Here is a 17,462-nt window from a genome sequence, read left to right as displayed (position 1 = left end):
TGAGCAGTTGTGCTTTTTGAGTCTCTGTAAGCAAAAACTTCTAAAACACCCTATTTTGGGGAATAAAATACTTCCTTCAGCCTCACTCTGGGTGACCTGGAGATGCTCAGAACCAGCACCACAACGAGAGCCTCCCCCGTTGGAGGGAATGACCATTATGACTATTATCAAGCATTTCATATGAACTGCTTCACCAGGTTTTATAAAGAAGGCACTGTCCCCATTTGGTAGATGAAGAAACAGGCTGAGAGGCCCGGCAGCGAGCACGTGGGGTCGGCCACCAGGCAGACAGGGGGTTCCAGTCGACTCCAAGTGCAGTGTTCCTGTGGGGCACCCCACCACTGGCCTCCCCTCCCCAGAGCCGCAGCGAGGGCTCTGGGGACAGCAGGGAGTGTAAGGCAATGGGCTGGAGCTCACAGTGGACACTCCTTTATCTCCATGAACCTCTCTTTCTCAGGATCTTTACGCATTAGACCTGGAGCCCTACCGCTACTCGGGGGTGAACCTGACAGGGTTCCGGATCCTCAACGTGGACAACCCCCACGTCTCAGCCATCGTGGAGAAGTGGTCTATGGAGCGGCTACAGGCAGCACCCCGGGCCGAGTCCGGTCTGTTGGACGGAGTGATGATGGTACAGCAGCAGGGCGGGCCAGACCCGGGGCTCCCCTTCCCTCTCTCTATCCCTCCCTCCTTCCCTCCCTCCTTCCCTCTCTCCTTCCCACCCTCTTTCCCTCCCTCCTCACTCCCTCCTTTCCTTCCTTCCTTCCTTCCTTCCTTCCTTCCTTCCTTCCTTCCTTCCTTCCTTCCTTCCTTCCTTCCTTCCTTCCTTCCTTCCTTCCTTCCTTCCTTCCTTCTTCCTTCCCATCTCTCCTTCCTTCCCATCTCTCCTCTCTCCCTGTTTCTTTCCTCCCTCCCACCACTCCCCTCCTCCTGACCTGCCATGTGTCAGGTGGACATTATGCTAGGGCCCAGGACACAAAGGAGTCAGACATAGTCCATCCCAGGTTGGGAATATAGACACGTAAACAGCTGGTTACAGAGAACTAGGATATGAACCAGTGGGTCCTGGGCATGGAGGACTTTCTGCTGTGACCAGCAGAGGCTGGGGAGACAGGAGGAGATGGTTTGGCCAGTCTAAGGCAACAGCAAGGCAGTGGATGAGGTGAGAGGGACTTCCAGAAGGTCTGAGCTGCAGAGGGTGGGAGTCAGGTGTCTACAGAGCAGCAGAGTCAGCCCAAGCCTGCCCTCTCACCAGGCGCAAGGACAGAGTCACCTCTAGAGCCTCATGGCCTTTTCTTCACTGGGACCCAGTGTGCTTGTGGTAGGGAAAGGGGACAGGTCAGGGTGGGCGGAGAACTCTCAGGAGCTGCTCTCAGGCAGGCCCTGGGCCCTCCTCCCCAGACCGACGCCGCCTTACTGTACGATGCCGTCCACATCGTGTCTGTGTGCTACCAGCGGGCACCCCAGATGACCGTGAACTCCCTGCAGTGCCACCGGCACAAGGCTTGGCGCTTTGGTGGCCGCTTCATGAATTTCATCAAGGAGGTAAGAACCCTCCCATCCCCCGGCAGGGCCATCTCCCTGGGGTCGTTGGTGCTGCAGAGTGGTCAAGGGCCCTGGTTTGGGAGTCAGGTTCAGTTTTCAATGCACATCAACTTGGGCAAGTTGCCTCACATCTCTGAGCCTCCGTTTCCTTGGGTGGAAGTAGGTGTGATAGGACCAATCTTACAGGGTGACTGAGGGGCTAGGTCCTTGGCAGTAGTAGGTGCTCAGTGGGTGGTCAGCATTGTCAGCAGGACACAGCACGGCTTAAAGAACAATGGGTGGTCTTTATCTCTGGCTGTGCGACCTCAGGCAAACTCAGGAACCTTGCTGAGCCCTGGTGTCTTCTCTATGCAATGTGGTAGGAAGCATTCCAACCTCACGGGGATGCTGTGAGTGCTGTGAGGAGGCAGAGGGGGCTCACTAAATAACAAACTCCTCTTTACATCATGCACCCACCGGCCAACTTCCCAGCCAGGGTCCCCAATGGGACCCAGCTCTCCTGGCCCCATGGCAGCTGTGGAGAAGTCCCATCCGTGGGGCTGATTCCAAGAAACCAGAGAACAGAAACCTGTCCTGCTGCTGGGAAGGTGACCATGGAAACACAGTGCCTACTTTTAATTTCAAAGGACTCTCTTCAGCACCGCTGTCCTTATAAACTATGGATGGCAGTGTGTTGTTCCCATTTTACAGATGAAGGAAGCTAAGGTCTGGGCTCGCATCCTGGCTCCATCCCAGCTGGCTGGGTGACTTTGGCTGAGATGACTAACCCTTTGAGCCTCAGTTTCCTCGGCTGTATCATGAAGATAGTAAGGGTGCCTGCCTCAGAGGGCTGTTGGGAAGACAGTGGAAACCTATGCACAAAGCACTTAGCCCCAGTCTGGGCACAGTCAAATCCCAGTAAATGGCAGATGAAGAAGGTTCAGGGGGACGATATCTGGGTCAGAGACAGTGACCCTGTCCCAGGCAACACCAAGCGCACTTAGGGGAAGCTATCCAGGAGGACTCAGTATAGATGACCTCTTTGTAGCAGTCACTATGGACCAGAAATGAAGCCAGCTGCCTTGGGAGTTCTTTCATTCCATAGATTATTTGTGTGGGCCCGCTGGGTGCCAGGCAGGGAGCGAAAGCAGATGAGCCCCTGCACTCACAGGGCTCACAGCCTCGGCAGACATTAATCAAGTCATCACACTAATGAATGTAATCCTACAGCAAAAGGACGGCCGCGCTCCGAGGGTAAATAACAAAGAGAGCCACCACCTTGGACTCGGTGGACAGGACGGCTCTCCCTGAGGTCCCTCACTCACTGTGACTGCTTGGGATGAGGCCAATGACCGCTCCTCCTCTACTATAGAATGACACTAACAGGAATACGGATGAGACACAGGCTTGAGAGTTTGACATACATGCCTTTGGAGTTTGTCTCTACCTCTTCCCAGTTGTATGGCTTTAGACAAGTTCTTGGACATCCCCAAGTGTCAGTTTCATCACCTGGCAAACAGCATCTCATAGTCATTGTGAGGGAGCAATTAAGCCATTGGCACCAGTTTCCTCGCTCCTGGAAGGAGCTGTGGTAGCAGTTGTTCTGGTACAAGAGGGCCATGATGGTCCCTTCTTATTCATCCCCTCAAAATTGCAGAGGAAATCCAATTCTCCACGCCCCAGGTGATCCTCAGCTTGTTCTCGGGGAACTCTGCAGCCTGACTCCTACTGCCATAGCTCCTAAGTAGCCAGAGGCCAGTGTGAGGGTCTGGTGACTCCAGCCACAACCCTGGGACCCTTAGGAGCCAGACAAAAGTGGCTTTGAAGGCTAACCACTTTGAGGCTGTGTGACCTTAGACAAGCTACTGTACCTCTCTGTGTCTCACGTCCTCCTCTGCACAGTGGAAATAATACCAGGGTTGTTGTAGGATTGAGTGAGTTACAATCTGTGTGAAACCAGGACACCGCCTGGCACAGAGCCAGTGCTGAGCAGATTTAGGGCTGTTCCTATTGTTTCTAGCGTCACATCTCTCACTGCTAAGGCTTCTTGTTCCGTAGTGGGTTTTGGCTAAAGAGGATCTCCAAACCTTATAGTTTCAGGAACCCCCACTCTGTTCACCCTCTCACCTCTTGGAATGCTTGAAGCTCAGTGGTAAGCCCCAGGCAAGAGCAGGATCGTCATTGTCCATGCCATAGAAAGGGGGTCCCCTTCTCCCCGCACTGGCTGACAGGCCCTGTTTCCCTCGGGGTGGAGACCGAGGCCCGGAGGCCCCCAGCAGCCTCATGGCTGCCCCCCCCCGCCCCCCTCCCGCCGGGCCACAGCAGGCCATGACCAGGCCCCAAGTGCCCTGCTGGAGCCCACCACAGTCTTCCTTCAAAACATTTCCAAGTGGCCCATCTCCCCATCTGACGGCGTGACAGTAAATCATTTTAAAGACTTGGCATTTCCGAGAGGAACTGAAAATGCCAGGCCGGAGTTCAGAGCGTGTGAAGCATCTTTCATTTAGCGAGTCCTGAGCTTCCGCTGGAAGGGGCGGGAGGGCCGGGAAATGTCACGGGGCGGGGCCGCCCGTGGCTCCCTGCCCCGGCCCCGGCCCTGCCCACCGCCCACAGACAGGCGGCGCACCTGCTGGCATTTAATTCCTCTGTAGCTGCTGACAGGAAGGCTCCCCTCCGGAGTGCAGGTTTGACGGCACCTGCTGTGATTTCCCTGGGGGCCAGGAGACCGCCTGAGGTGTGGGAGCCCACAGATCAGGAGGGGGGCGGAGGGACTGGGGAGCCTGCCAGAGAGAAGCTGAGCCTCCCCTTGAGATCATAAACAGTGGTCCTCACGTCCTCTGATGCATCTTTAATCTCCGTCCCCAACCCCCCTCCAGCTCCCTGGGCTCCATAAATCTCCCCATTCAACAGGAGCAATGGCCCGCGCTCTTCAGCGCTGCTCCTGCAGAGGGAACCTGCACCACCATTGCTTGGGGGCCTGCACCGCTCAGTGCCTCTTTGATGCTCCGTGTTCAGGACTTAAAAATGGGGGCAATACTGACACCCACCTGGCCGGATTGTGATGAGAACTAAATGAACTCACGCAGAGATTAGTCCCCTGTGACACGGTTTCTACTGAGGCCTCAGGCCTTGGCCCATGGTGGCCTCCGCTCTCCTGCAGCCAAGGGCCAGCCCTAATCCAGGGAACTCCTGAAGAAAGTAACAGAACTAATAACATATGCTACTTAGTCGGGACTGTAGACGGTATAGCCCCTTCCTATCTGCAGGGGATACTTTCCAAACCCCCTTCCCCAGCGGGTGCCTGAAACAACAGACAAGACTCGAACCCCGATAGACTGTCCTTTTCCTAGACATACCTGCCTGTGGTAAAGTTTAATTTATAAGTTAGGCAATGTCACAGTGGAAGACCCGTTCCTACCATAGATCTTAGCAACCTCAGCATACGATTTTTTTTTTTCTTTCCTTATTAAGTCGAAAACTTCCACTTAAAGTGCTTTCTGGCTTCTCTCTGACAAACCCGGATTGCCAACACCACTACTCTTGCAAGTCAGGGTCATTATTGAGTCAAATGAGGGTGACTTGAACGTAAGCACTGCAATACCCTGACAGCCACTCCGTGACTAACGGAGGAGTGTGTTCAGCGTGGACACCCGAAGAAAGGGAGGGTTTCATCACGTTACTCAGAATAACGTCAATTAGAAACTTAGGGAATTGTCTATTTCTGGAATTTTTCATTTAATATTTTCAGACCACGGGTAACTGAAAACGTAGAAAGCAAAACCGCAGATTAAGGAGGACTACTGTATGTCAGGCACTGTGCTAAGGACTTTATACATTTTTTTTTTCAGCACCCATTCCTGAAGCGCAGAAAGGTTAGATTCCTTGCACAAAGCCCACATTCCAACCCTTTCTGCTCTATAGCCTCCAGGAGCACTCCAAGGTGCTGGGTTAGTACACCTACTCACCCAGCTAGGCACTTAGGAAGACTTCCAGTGCCTTAGAGCTGCTCAGTTACTTGTAGATTCCCAAGAGTTTTAGTTTGGAATCAGCAGATAGGCCTCCAGGCAGCTGTGAACCCATGAACTTGTGTGTCAAAGTGTGAGTGTAAGCAGGGGTACAGAGGACCGTCAGCCAGGGGGCAGGTAGAAGCCTTTCTCAAAACCTGTCAAGGACCATGACCCCGCATTCAGTGTAGCCAAGCAAGGTCTCTGATAATCAGACCTCCTCCCCCCTCCATGCTGTGGGCCCCCGGGCCAACTGGCTGTGAAAGCTCTCAGCTTTTCTCCCTCCCTGAACTCCCAGCCCACATTTGTTCCCAAGGACTCCAGAATGTGTGGGTTTGTCTTTCCCCAGACCCAGAAAGCCGCAGGTCTGGGCTTTTACCTGTGCGCTGGCTGCGTCCCAACCCCAAGGAGGGGGGAGAGGAGGGAACCACTCCAGCCTGAGCCCCAGGACCCTGGCTCCAGTTTGGCTTACCTTCTTATCCACCCTGTGAGCTTGGGGGCCTCTCAGGGCCTACTTCCTCATCTGTAAAACGGGACTCATCACCTGCCAGGCTTGCTGTGGATGTTACAAGGCATGTGCAATGTGAAGTTCCATGTAGAGCTAACTCTCTGGGCCCAGAAGAGAGGTTCCATCTAGAACAGGAGTCGGCAAACTTTTCCTGCAAAGGGCCAGAGAGTAAATATTTTAGACTTTGCAGGCAATACATCTCTGTTGCAAATTATTCAGCTCCAAAATTATAACAAAAAGACAACAATAGGTAAACAAACACATAGCATGGCTGTGAGCTAAGAAACTATCCACAAACACAGGCCTTGGGCAGGTAGTTGCCAACCGCTGATCTGGAAGGTGGAGCTTTTCTGAGTTTGAGTCCTGAACCTTCTCTGAACCTCTCTCTGCCTCTCTCTGTGTTAATGGTGCTCATGAAAAGCTACCATCTTATCCAGGGCTCAGGTTGCCCCAGGCACCGTTCTAAGTATTTTACAGGACTTCCCTCATTTCACCTTCATTGCACTTTGGTAAGGTGGGTGCTATTATTAGTTCCATTTTATAGATGAAGAAACTGAAGCAAAGGATGCAGTGAAATTCCCAAGGGCACACAGCTAATTGCGGTTGAACCCAGCATTCTCAGGCCACTGGGATGGGTGGTGGTGGCAGGGGTGCCCCTCTCTGTCTCCCCCAGCTCTCTGGGGGCCACTCCAAGCGTCTGGTCTTGCAGCCAGGGCCGACCCGGCCCCTCGGCTTTTCTCGCCTGCCCTGCTCTGCCCGCCTGCCTCCCTGCCCCTCTCTGGGGATCCGACACGGGCTTCCCCTTCCCGTGGCTTCGAGGCGGGGGCTCATTTGAGCGCGTCTGAGATCGATGTTGTACACGAGAAGGTGCAAATGTAAAACTGGCTAAAGAGCATAATAGAATTTATGGAAATCGCTGGCTCGCACCACAGCCCGAGCAATGATGGAGGTGATTATTAATTAATCATGGTCTTGGGGGAACAGTATCAGTGCAAGGAGTAATTAAAATGAAGCATTGTACAGTTGTACCGAATGATGATTTATGAGCCCGAGGAATTGCCGCTCTGCCCTCTCCTCTCCGGCAGGCTCAATGGGAAGGATTAACTGGACGGATTGTTTTCAACAAAACCAGTGGCTTACGGACCGATTTCGATCTGGACATCATCAGTCTGAAGGAGGACGGCCTGGAGAAGGTGCGTGGGCTCAGGAGCGGGAGGGGGCGAGACCCAATGTAGCCGCCACTTTAGGCTTCATCATGACCTGGTGCAGCCCATGCCTTGGCCCTTCAGGGAACATGAAGCCCTGGTCAGACAAGGGGTGCAAAACCCAGCGGCCTGGCCACAGCAGACACCTAAACCATCAGGTCAAGGGCCATCGGGGCTGTTCAACCTGGGAAAAGTAATGGAAGATTTGTGGGGCAGACAGGCCATCTCTGAGTCTCTGCAGGGCCATCATAGGGCAGAGGGGCAGACATATCCTTGGGTGAGAGAAACTTTCTAAGGACCAGGAGTGCCTGTCTGGAGAATGGTGAGCTCACTGTCACTGGAGGCATGTAAACAAAAATTGTACAAAGCAATTGCTTTTCTGGGATACTGGCGGTGACTCTTATCTTGGAGAGAGGTTGAAGCAGGTGGTTTCTGAACTGCCGTAGGCTTCTAAGTCCTTTATGATTCCAGGGAGTTTGGACAAGGAAGGCAGGCCCATTGGGGCCTGGAGCCTCCTCTCTGGCTGCCACAGAAATGTCTGTAATGGCGTCAGGTGTGATGCCTGGGAACCTTCAGCATAGCCTGGCAGAGTCAGGCCGCTGCCCTGAGAAAGGGGGTGTAACATTAGCCCTCAATTCTCAGTGTTTCCTGGGACCTTGGGGCCAGGAGCTCAGCCACACTCTGGTCCCTGGTAGCCACTGGGGCATCTCTCCAGCCCTGGGAGTGGGGTGTAGAAAATGCAGGGAACAGAGACCACAAAGTGCAGGGGCTGGCTCTGATGCCTGCGGGCCTTCAGGCGTCCTGATTCCTCTTCTCCCTGCCTGCCCTGCTTCAGGCCTCTTCCTTAGATTATTTGACACACACACCCCCCTTCCATCTCCACTCCTGAGCCCTCTGGCCGTTGGAGTGTACACACAGGCGGAGCTTTCCAGTGCACAGCTCTGCCCTGCTCTGAAACCACTCGTAACTCCCTGGTGCTGAGTTGGTCAGCTCCAGCCCCTCTCCCAGCCTTTGAGGTTCTCCAAGAAATGTCTCAACCTTCCTGCTGGACCAAGGTTGACCTGCAGAGACCCCCCCCTCAGAGGGTCCTGATCTCAGCCACCCAGATTCTGAACAGAGAGCTCTGCAGCCTGAGTCTTTCTCAGTCCTGACTGCCTCATGTCCCCCTGGCACCTGGTGTCTGGCAGGGCCTGCAGTTGGAGTTCAATAGGTGCTCGCTAAGGCAAGAGTTCCCGCTGTTCGTCTGGCCTCTAGACAAATGTTTGTTGGGCACCTCTTGCACCCAGGCGTGCTGTCAGGGACCCTTGTGCTGAGCTCGGCCCACTTGAGATAAGAGTGTCTTTCAAGCTGTCTCCTTGTCTCCTCTCCTCTTGCCCTAGGGGGTCTGCAAAGACAAAGTTCCTACCTGAAGAGGGTACTGAGCCCACAAACGCAGCCACTCTGCCTTTCATACCATGACTTCTGTTTGCTAAGCTGGGTCATAGATGATCCAGCCAGCTCCAGCCGGTGGCTTTGGGAGGATTAAGGCAGAATTACCCAAGCATAATTACATGTCTCTCTGCTATCTGCCTTGCACAGCTCTCTTAATGGGATGTTGGCACTCAGCCTCTCTGTTTAATTGATTAAGTTTCCTGAGGAACCCCCAACTGGGCCAAGGACAGAGTGGGTGTGCCGAAGCCGTCCTCGAGAGAGAGGAGCTGAGACTGGGGCAGGGACCGGGCCGAGTTGAGTCCAAAAGGACCTTTAAGAGGCCCAGGGCTTTAGAATGATTTGTAAACTTGATCTTGCCTTGCCTCCCTCCAGCCTCAGGCCTGATAGTGAGTGACAAGGGCACTGTGGGGACAGAGATTAAGCCGCCTTGCCCAGGGAATCTGCCAATAATAGAAGCAAAACCACAAAGCAAACTGTCTGCAAACCCAGCAGCATCTGAGACCCCCAGTGAGGGTCAGCCGCTCTGCTCTACCATCCCCAAACAGCTACAAAGACCAGCCCGCTGCCCGGCCTGCCAGCCTGTGCGTGACGCCAATCAGCGTCCCTTTGCTCATCCCACGGATGCGTAGGGAGCAGCCCCCTTGCTCCAGGGCCTGTCCTGGGCTTCGGAGGGCACCTGGCCCCACAGCTCCTGAGGCTGAGACCCAGTGAGTGAGCAGCTGGGTGCCTGGCTCTGCCCCAGGAGGTAGAGGCCTCTGTCCCAGGGGAGGACCTGACGCTGACCCCAACCCCGACCCTGACTCTGGACCTCTGATGTCCTGCTGGCATTGGCTACACCCAGGACGGTCTCCACTGAGCGCCCTTTTTTGTTCACCTCCCCCTCTGCATCTCCCCCATCAGCTGTGAAGGGTCTTCAGCCACCGAGGGGGGATATGGTGGACTTCGGGAGGCTCACCACCTTGGGGGCCCCCTCCTGGAATGAGGGAGGCAGCAGGGCTGTCCAAAAGTTTACCTCCAAACACATTAGCCATGACAGTGACGGGCGTGAAGGAGGGGATGAAGACAATGGCTTGTGGGAGAGGAGACAGGAGGGAGAGACGGAGGACTCAGCACCCCATTCTCTGTCTGTCTGTCTGTCCATCCAGGTCGGGGTGTGGAGTCCTGCCGAAGGGCTCAACATCACAGAGGTTGCCAAGGGCCGAGGCCCTAACGTCACCGACTCTCTGACAAATAGGTCACTCATCGTCACCACAGTGCTGGTAAGAGTCTGCAGCCCCGCAGGAGGGACTGTCTGATCTGTGGGTGGGCTGGCCGGCAGGGCTGGAGAGACCCCTCCACCGTGCACCCACCCTGGGCCAGGGGACCGCTTATGAGGCTGCGGAGGCTGGAGCCTGGGGGAGGCAGAGCTGCGGGAGGGTAGGCACACTGAGGGGGTGCTCCAAGCAGCCCTCAGAGGGTGGCTGGGACACAGCAGCTCCACTCAGGGCCACAAGCCAGAGGCCTCTCCCCAAAGCCAGAGCACTCAGCCCTCGTGCCTGCCTGAGACCTGCGTGGCCAGTCCTTCTGCAGAGGCCTGTGTGTCTGTGTCTCACCGTCACCTGCTCCCTGACCCCAGAAGTCTGAGTAGAAGCCGTGATGGTGTGGAAGACAGGAGGGTTGAACTGACCTCTGAACCAGGACTCAGGGTCTACCTCTTCCATCTCAATCCCCAGGGAAAATGTCCTTCCCACTGGTGTCCCCCCAGCTGTGGTGGGTGCTCTGGTCACACCTGGAGAGCACATCAGGTGCTGGGGGCCCACACACATGCTACACTCCAAAGTGCCCCATCCTGAGACCTGTTGGCAACAGTCACTCTACCTGCCATCCTCCCTCCATTCCCGGTACTGAATAGTGTCACCTTCTTCTGACCATTTCAACCCAAGAAGTAGCTTTAGGGGTTCCTTAGGGTCTCTGCACTTTGGAGCTCAATCAGGGTGGGGAGGATGCACTTAGACCACTGCCTTTCTTTGCGTGGCCAGAGCTGGGCCCACTCCACGTGTGCCAGCCCCTCCTGGAAGGTTCCAGGGTGACCAGAGGTTCAGAACCCACCCCCTCAGAGACACAGTGCTGCTCTTGGGGGCCCACACCTGGCCATGTTGGGGGGCAGAAGCCAGGTCACAGCCTGCTGGATTCTGACCAAAGACCCTTTGAGGACAGTTCTGGCCTTGGTCAGCTTCTCTTTGTAATAAAGTAAAATGTTTACAAGGACCACATGGTAAGATTATTGTCTTTATAAAAAAGAAGAAAAAAAGCTCTGATTGGAGTGTTTGGATAAAATAAGGCTGCCACAGGATGGAACCTGGGAGCAGGGTTCAGCACCCCACACTGGGTCCTTCCATGGAGTCACACAGGCTGGCCCCACCTGCTCCCACCAGAGGCCAGCACAGCCAGGCCCTACTGGGTGGTCATCGGTCCTCCCTCTAGTGTGATTCTCCAGTGATATGCTTGGTAGCTGGGTGGTGGACATCATGCAGCAGACACCAGGGCCACCATCAGCTTCTAGGGAGCAGTTGTAGGCTATGGATCTCAGCCCCAGTCTCCAGGGTGATGGATCTCAGCCCGAGTCTCGATCATGTTAGAGATGATGGAGACCTCACAGGGGTCTGGACGTGCTGCTGAGCCCAAACGGGAGGACTTGGGAGTCACCCACCCCCCCCACTGTGGGGGAAGACCCGCACTGGCATCTGCTCCTGATGACCATCCATCCTGCCTGTCTTTATTGATCGACTTTTTGTTAACTAAAAAAAAAAAAAAAAAAAAAAAAAAAGTAAAAAATCAAACTCTTAAAACCAGTCAGTCCAAAGAACTCATTAGGAACGGGGGTAAAAATGGCAAAAAAAAAAAAAAATCTAAAAGATTAAAAAGAGCAAAGGGTTTAGAACGAAGACTGATGAGCAATTAAAGGAATATCTATGTGGCTAGATATAGAACAAGATAAAAGGAGAGTTGAAAGAGAACAAAATTTAAAAAAAAGGTTAAAAGGGAAATAATAAAGAGAAAAACGAAGAGGAACGCTATCAAGAAAGATGAAGAAAAATTAAAATAAATAATTAACAGCTTCAGCTAGACAAGGTAAGAAATGTAAAACCAGAATGTCAGGAAGCAAAAGGATAAAGGGGTGACAAAGCTAAAATTTAAAAGGGTAAAAATAAAATAATAAAAAGGTGGTAAAAGATTAAAAGCCGAGGTGCATAAAATGTGAGCTATCAATATCAATAAATAAAGCGCTTTTCCCCAGACAAGGCTAGAAAAGGGGAAGAGAATATGCTGTGAGGAATCTGGAGGGGAGGCAATGAAATACACCACAGACGATTCGGCCACAGAACAGGATTCTAACAGCATGCGGTGAGCCAAAGATAATATAACCAAAATGATGCAGAATGCATCTTGAAAGACCACAGGGTCAACTTTTATCAAAATGGCGGTAGTCCGATTTCAAGGGCATAAGACGCATCTGCAAAGGCACAGATTTTTCTACACTTAGCAGTGACAGAATCCTGCAGATAGTCCCCTGTTCTTCTCAAAGTTTCTTGGTCAATACCTGAAGCTTCTTGCAAAGCTGCCGACCTGATTGTACTTTGTGGCTCTCCAGGGGTCCCTCCCACTTGCAGCATCTGGCTGGCTCCCAGGCACTCAGGGGACAGGGAAGGAGAGAAGCCCCTCTTGGCCCAGAGCCTGGACACATCCATCTGTCCCACTGACCTTCGTCCAGGCAAACATGGGCCCTGCATCTCTTTGGGACATGCAGTATGACAAGACACAGGGGCAAGACTGTACAATGACGGTTAAGAGAACAGACCATTGGGTGTGAGTCCCCGCTTTACTGTCCACTAGCTATAATACATCCTAAAAAATTAGTTAACCATTCTGTACCTCGGTTTCCCATCTGACAAAGAGAGGTGAGAATAACTGTACCTACTTCATAGAGTTGAGAGGAATAATGATTAATAAATATAAATGGCACAGAGTACATGCTACATGATAGCTGTTGCCATTATTAATTCATATTATTATTAATTACAAATCTGATCCCCAGGAAGCTCAGGCTTAATACAGTATGCAGATTGACAGTTCTAGAGAAAACCTCTGCTCTGTCCACAAGCAAAACCCTGAACTTCACTAAAGACTAACCTCTGACCGTGGTCACAGAGGTGACCTCTTAGCACAAGATATAATATAAAATATGAACTTGCATTTGAACGCCTTTCAGGCCCGGTGGGCATTCCCTGGCTCACCAGAGACCCCACCACTCTCTACTGTTTACGCGTGGATGCCTCTTATATAGTTGTTTCCTGACTGACTGCTGGCATTAGGGCTTGTGACCTCATGAGGCCCTCAGAGCTATAGTCTCCTACTTATCTGTAAAACTCCAGGTTCCAACCACCACCTCATCCCCTGCCTTGGCCAGCCTCTGAGCTCCTGGCCCTGACATCCTGAATATTCCCTACCTGGCCCTAGTGCTTTGACCTCTCCCGGGGCTGCTGCCCCAACATCCTGAAGCAGATATCCTTCCTTGGAGTCTTCTGAGAGTGCCCCCTCCCACACAAGGACTGCTTTGGGGCCACCTGAAGACCTAGGGCTGGTCCAGACCTTCCAAAAAAATGTACTGGAAAGTCTCAGCATGGTCTGCACAGCCCCGAGCCCTGGGTACCCCCAGGCTTGAGTCCTTTGGGACAGTTGCACCAGCTGTGGGCAGAGGCCCAGCCCCTGCTGCTCTGGCTGAAAACTCAGCCCTGTGCTTTTGGCAGCCTGCAAGCAGGGCCAGCATCACCCGCTGAGAGCGCTGGTGGGGGGGTGGTCTGCCCTTCTGAAAGTGTGTTGTCAGGGCAACAACACTTTGAGTGACAGGCAGGTAGGAGGAACTAGTACAGAAAGATCTGACTGCTCTGCCTCTAGAGTCCAGAGCAAGCCCCACCCCCACCCCCACCCCCAGAACCTTGGAATTTGAATGTGGCAGAGGGCAGCAGCTCTGTGTGGGCTCTCCCCAAACCACCTCCTCTTTATCCTGAAGCCGGGTTAGTTGCTAGGGGCACCTTACCCTGGACACAGGTAGACAAAGCCCTGGCCCCACCCTCTCTGGCCCCTCCTTGCAGCAAGCAACCTTCCCCATTCCTGAGGCCAAAACAGCTACAACAGGAGCCTGGAAGCCTGCCCTCCCCCACCCCCTGCCTGCCTGGCCCCTGTCTCTGTTCTGGTTCTGCTCTTCCATGAGCTCATGAAAAATTCATCCGCCCAAACCTCGGCTCACCGAGGAAGCCCACCCGACGCATTCCTGGGGGCCCTGCTTTTGAAGGCTCAGTGTTCTTTTGGCGGCTGAAGCGAGCAGCCGCGTCAGCATGCACATGGGCCCGTGTGTGTCGTGGCAGGGTAAGAGGGAGCCGCTATGCACGGGTGTCTGGATACGCACCAACGGGTGTATTTGTGCTGTGAGCACATCGTGACCCATATAGACTCAACAGCCAGGCAGGTGGACCTGTGGCATCCAGCACTAGGAGAGGGAAAAGTTAAGGAAGTCTAGGATATGAGATGGGACAACCATCCCAGATCAAGGACCGCTCGAGGCCCCACCTGCTGGGAGAGCAGAACACCTAATACCTTGCCCTGGTTTCAACTGGCAGAAGCCAAGGCCTCAGGGTTAGGGTCCTTGACCTGTTTGACCCAGTAGGGCTAGGAAGACAGAACATTCAAGAATGTGGTATATGTGCGCCAGTAGCATTGTGTGCACATATGTGTGGCTCTTGCCTAAGTGAGAAAGGAGAGTGGGAACCCAGCTGGTTCCCTCCCTCAAAGACCCCTCTCCAGCTCCACGGGGCCCGTTGCTGGGAGAAGCCTGGCTCTCGCGTTGGTATAAGTGATCGGAGACAAACTAGACTATGAGCCCTGGCAACGAAAAGTCAGAAAAGGTTATTTTTCTGGACCTCTGTTTCCTGTGACTTGTTGAAGAGAAATATTACCCCTGCTCCTTTAACTGTTCTCCCAGAGCAATAGGAGAGCGTGAAGTTATGAAATTGAGGGCACCTTCACCGAGCAATCGATTAGCAGCCGAGAGAGCTTGTGAATTGGCTGTCTGGACATTTCCAGTAATAAATTGTGAAATAGTCCATGAATAAGTAGTTGGCGGAGTTCAGAATTACCCCCTAGGAAATGTTGCAGGTCTAGAGACACATTACTAAGGCGAGCACCATTTTAATGCTCTGGGCTTTGGCTGTTAAATATGTATGCCATCCGCAAAGCACTTCCCGAAATTAATGGCATTTTACAGCTGCTCCGAAGGCAGCGTATTTATATGGAGATGTATAGATTCTGGGGCTGTGGTGGCTTCACAAATGAAGTGCTAATTTTAGAGGATAGGGCCAGGGAGGGATGTGGAGAAAGGGTCAGAAGTGAGCTACCTCAGGGCCTTTCCCCAAATGGTTTTCCCGCTGCCATGATGATTTTTAACCTTTGGTGACATTGGTCACGGTCTCTAGGCTGGAAAACAGCCACCCAGTACACAGGACGAAGAAGAAAAAAATGATGATGATGATGATGATGATGGTGATAATAATAATAATAGTAATAATAATAGTGGTAGCTGACATTTGCCAGGCACTATTCTAAGTGCTTTTCATAGTTTGACTCATTTAATCTTCACAAACCCTATAAAGTAGGTTCTATTATTATCCCTATTTTACAGAAGGAGGTACATTGTGCCCAGGAATCTATGTGTGGTTGGCCATTGTAAGGCCAGGGGCCACCGCCTTCACGGCCATGCTCACGCAGGTTCTCATTAGATTCGGGCAGACAGTAAAGAAACAGTGCAGCCAAAAATGGTGAGCCATTCCTTTATTCTAGCCTCGCAACTGGTCGGCAAGTAAACACACAGCAGGAAAACACTTCCTTTTCCATTCAGGGCTCCCAAAGCCAGTGACTTTCTCTCAGTTTTCCTAGAATCAAAGGCCCCCACCAGTCTCAGTCACCTCTGGTTCCCCATCTGCACACCTCCTCCTTTCTCCTCTCTGCACAAATGGGCTTCTCCTTCAGCACCCTGCCATCTTCGCTTCTTTCCTCAGCACAGTTTCTTCTCTCTCTCACTCTGCAAAAAATGATTTTCTTCCTCCTTCTCTCTTTTTGAAACTCTTTTTGGTGCGAAAACCCCTCCTTCAGCATACATTAGCATAACAATGGCCCTTCCCAAGCAGGAAGGCAATCAGTAACCTCACAGACCAGTGCCATTTTTAACAATGAAAGTGAGCCAACTCAGAAATCACAAATTTTATAAACTCATTTGCCCAACAGTCATTCTCCTGGGAAAGATGGTACCTTCTATCCAATTATTCTCTTGAGCCAACATTAGGCCACTGGGAGCAGTGGGGAAGTTGTCACTCCTCAAGAGCATCTGACCAAAAGGAAATGTTGGGATTGAAACCCCACACAGGCCTTGCTCACCAGGCTCCATTCCAGTGCTCCAGACAGCACCTTCCCCAACACGAATTAGCCCAAAGGCAGAGTGTGCACCATCCAAAATCCCCTTTCCTCCAGGCAACCCCATCACCTTCTCCAGGCCCACCTGGATTCTGTTCTCCAATCTTGTGATCTTCCTACTTGGTTGGAGGGTGTGGAGAGGATCCACCAAGCATTAGCATGGAGTCTAGCCCAAGGACCCAGCTTTCCACTCAATTAGACTGAGAAGTGGTTTTCTCAGAATCCCTGGAGAGACAAGAACCTCTTGAGGATTCAGACACTCCCCAGCTCTTTCTCTGAAGCATCCCAAAGGACTGTTGAAACCTAGAATGAATCAGTCGGGAGGTGAGATGAGATTTTGAAAAGCAGTTGTTGGGGAGGGAATCCAGGGCCAGAGACTCAAGCCCACCTGGAACAGCGGGAGCCTGTCAGAAACCCTGCTGGGTTTCTGCACCCAAGAACCTCTGATGAGGGTCTTTACCTGAGCCTTTCATTGCTCACTCCATTCCAGAGTCCCACGATGTCAAAGGAATGGACATACCAGTTGAAAGAATGATGAGACACTTGCATAACTAGGTGTGTGCCCTTCTTGTGGGTGTGCGTTCATGAGATTTCCATTACACGTGCATTCTGTCAGCTAATGGTTTTCACCCATCAGCTGAAGGCTTGAGGCATTCTGACATGTGGGGGTGCCAATATGGGTTTGGGGGAGGTTAAGGCCCAGAGAGTGGGGAAAGGAGTGGAACTGAACTCCATCAGACCAAAGTCTCACTCCTGTGCAACCTTGGGCAACTTACTGACCTTCTCTAAGCCTCATTTTCCTTATCTATCAAGTTGAGATAATGTCACCTACCTTGCAAGCTTGTGAGGTTTCAATCAAACAGCCAGCCTGTGAGAAAGAGTTGAAGCAGAAAGCCAATAAACTTTGAGTTTGCTAAGCGTTCAGGTCATTCACCACAGGCTCAGGACGGAGATTTGTCAGTGGAGCTGGGTGGGTGGGGCCAGCAGGAACACGGACTTGCACTTAGACCTGGATCCTAGGACAATGCTATGGGCCTGGACTCTGCCACGTCGGGTCCCACAGTTCCTCACTCTGTCTCTCAAGCTGGATGAGGTCAATAGCTACTTCCCACTGTTTTTCCTGCCTCTTCTCCCAACTATTCTCTGCAGGGTTGCCAGGGGTTTGTTTCTAAATGAGAAACCAGAGCAGCACCCTGTTCAAAGCCTTTTACTGACTCCCCATCACCTGGGAGGGAGGGAGCCTGACATTGGACAGCTGTCACCTGTGCTCTGGCTCCACAAGCTACC

General features: G+C 52.6%; 1 protein-coding gene across 1 annotated transcript in view; it reads left to right on the top strand.

Annotated features, from left to right (window-relative positions):
- Positions 1-17,462, top strand: part of GRIK3 (glutamate ionotropic receptor kainate type subunit 3) — a 225,122-nt gene that overhangs the window by 171,355 nt on the left and 36,305 nt on the right. The window contains exons 6-9 of the mRNA XM_066375884.1: positions 458-631; positions 1,402-1,545; positions 7,122-7,229; positions 9,818-9,931. Coding sequence (XP_066231981.1) covers positions 458-631; positions 1,402-1,545; positions 7,122-7,229; positions 9,818-9,931 — 540 coding nt within the window. The remainder of the gene's footprint in view (positions 1-457; positions 632-1,401; positions 1,546-7,121; positions 7,230-9,817; positions 9,932-17,462) is intronic.

The sequence above is a fragment of the Saccopteryx leptura genome, chromosome 3 (genome assembly GCF_036850995.1).
Source record: "Saccopteryx leptura isolate mSacLep1 chromosome 3, mSacLep1_pri_phased_curated, whole genome shotgun sequence".
NCBI classification, from domain to species: Eukaryota; Metazoa; Chordata; class Mammalia; order Chiroptera; family Emballonuridae; genus Saccopteryx; species Saccopteryx leptura.
This window is presented reverse-complemented; position numbering and strand designations above follow the sequence as displayed.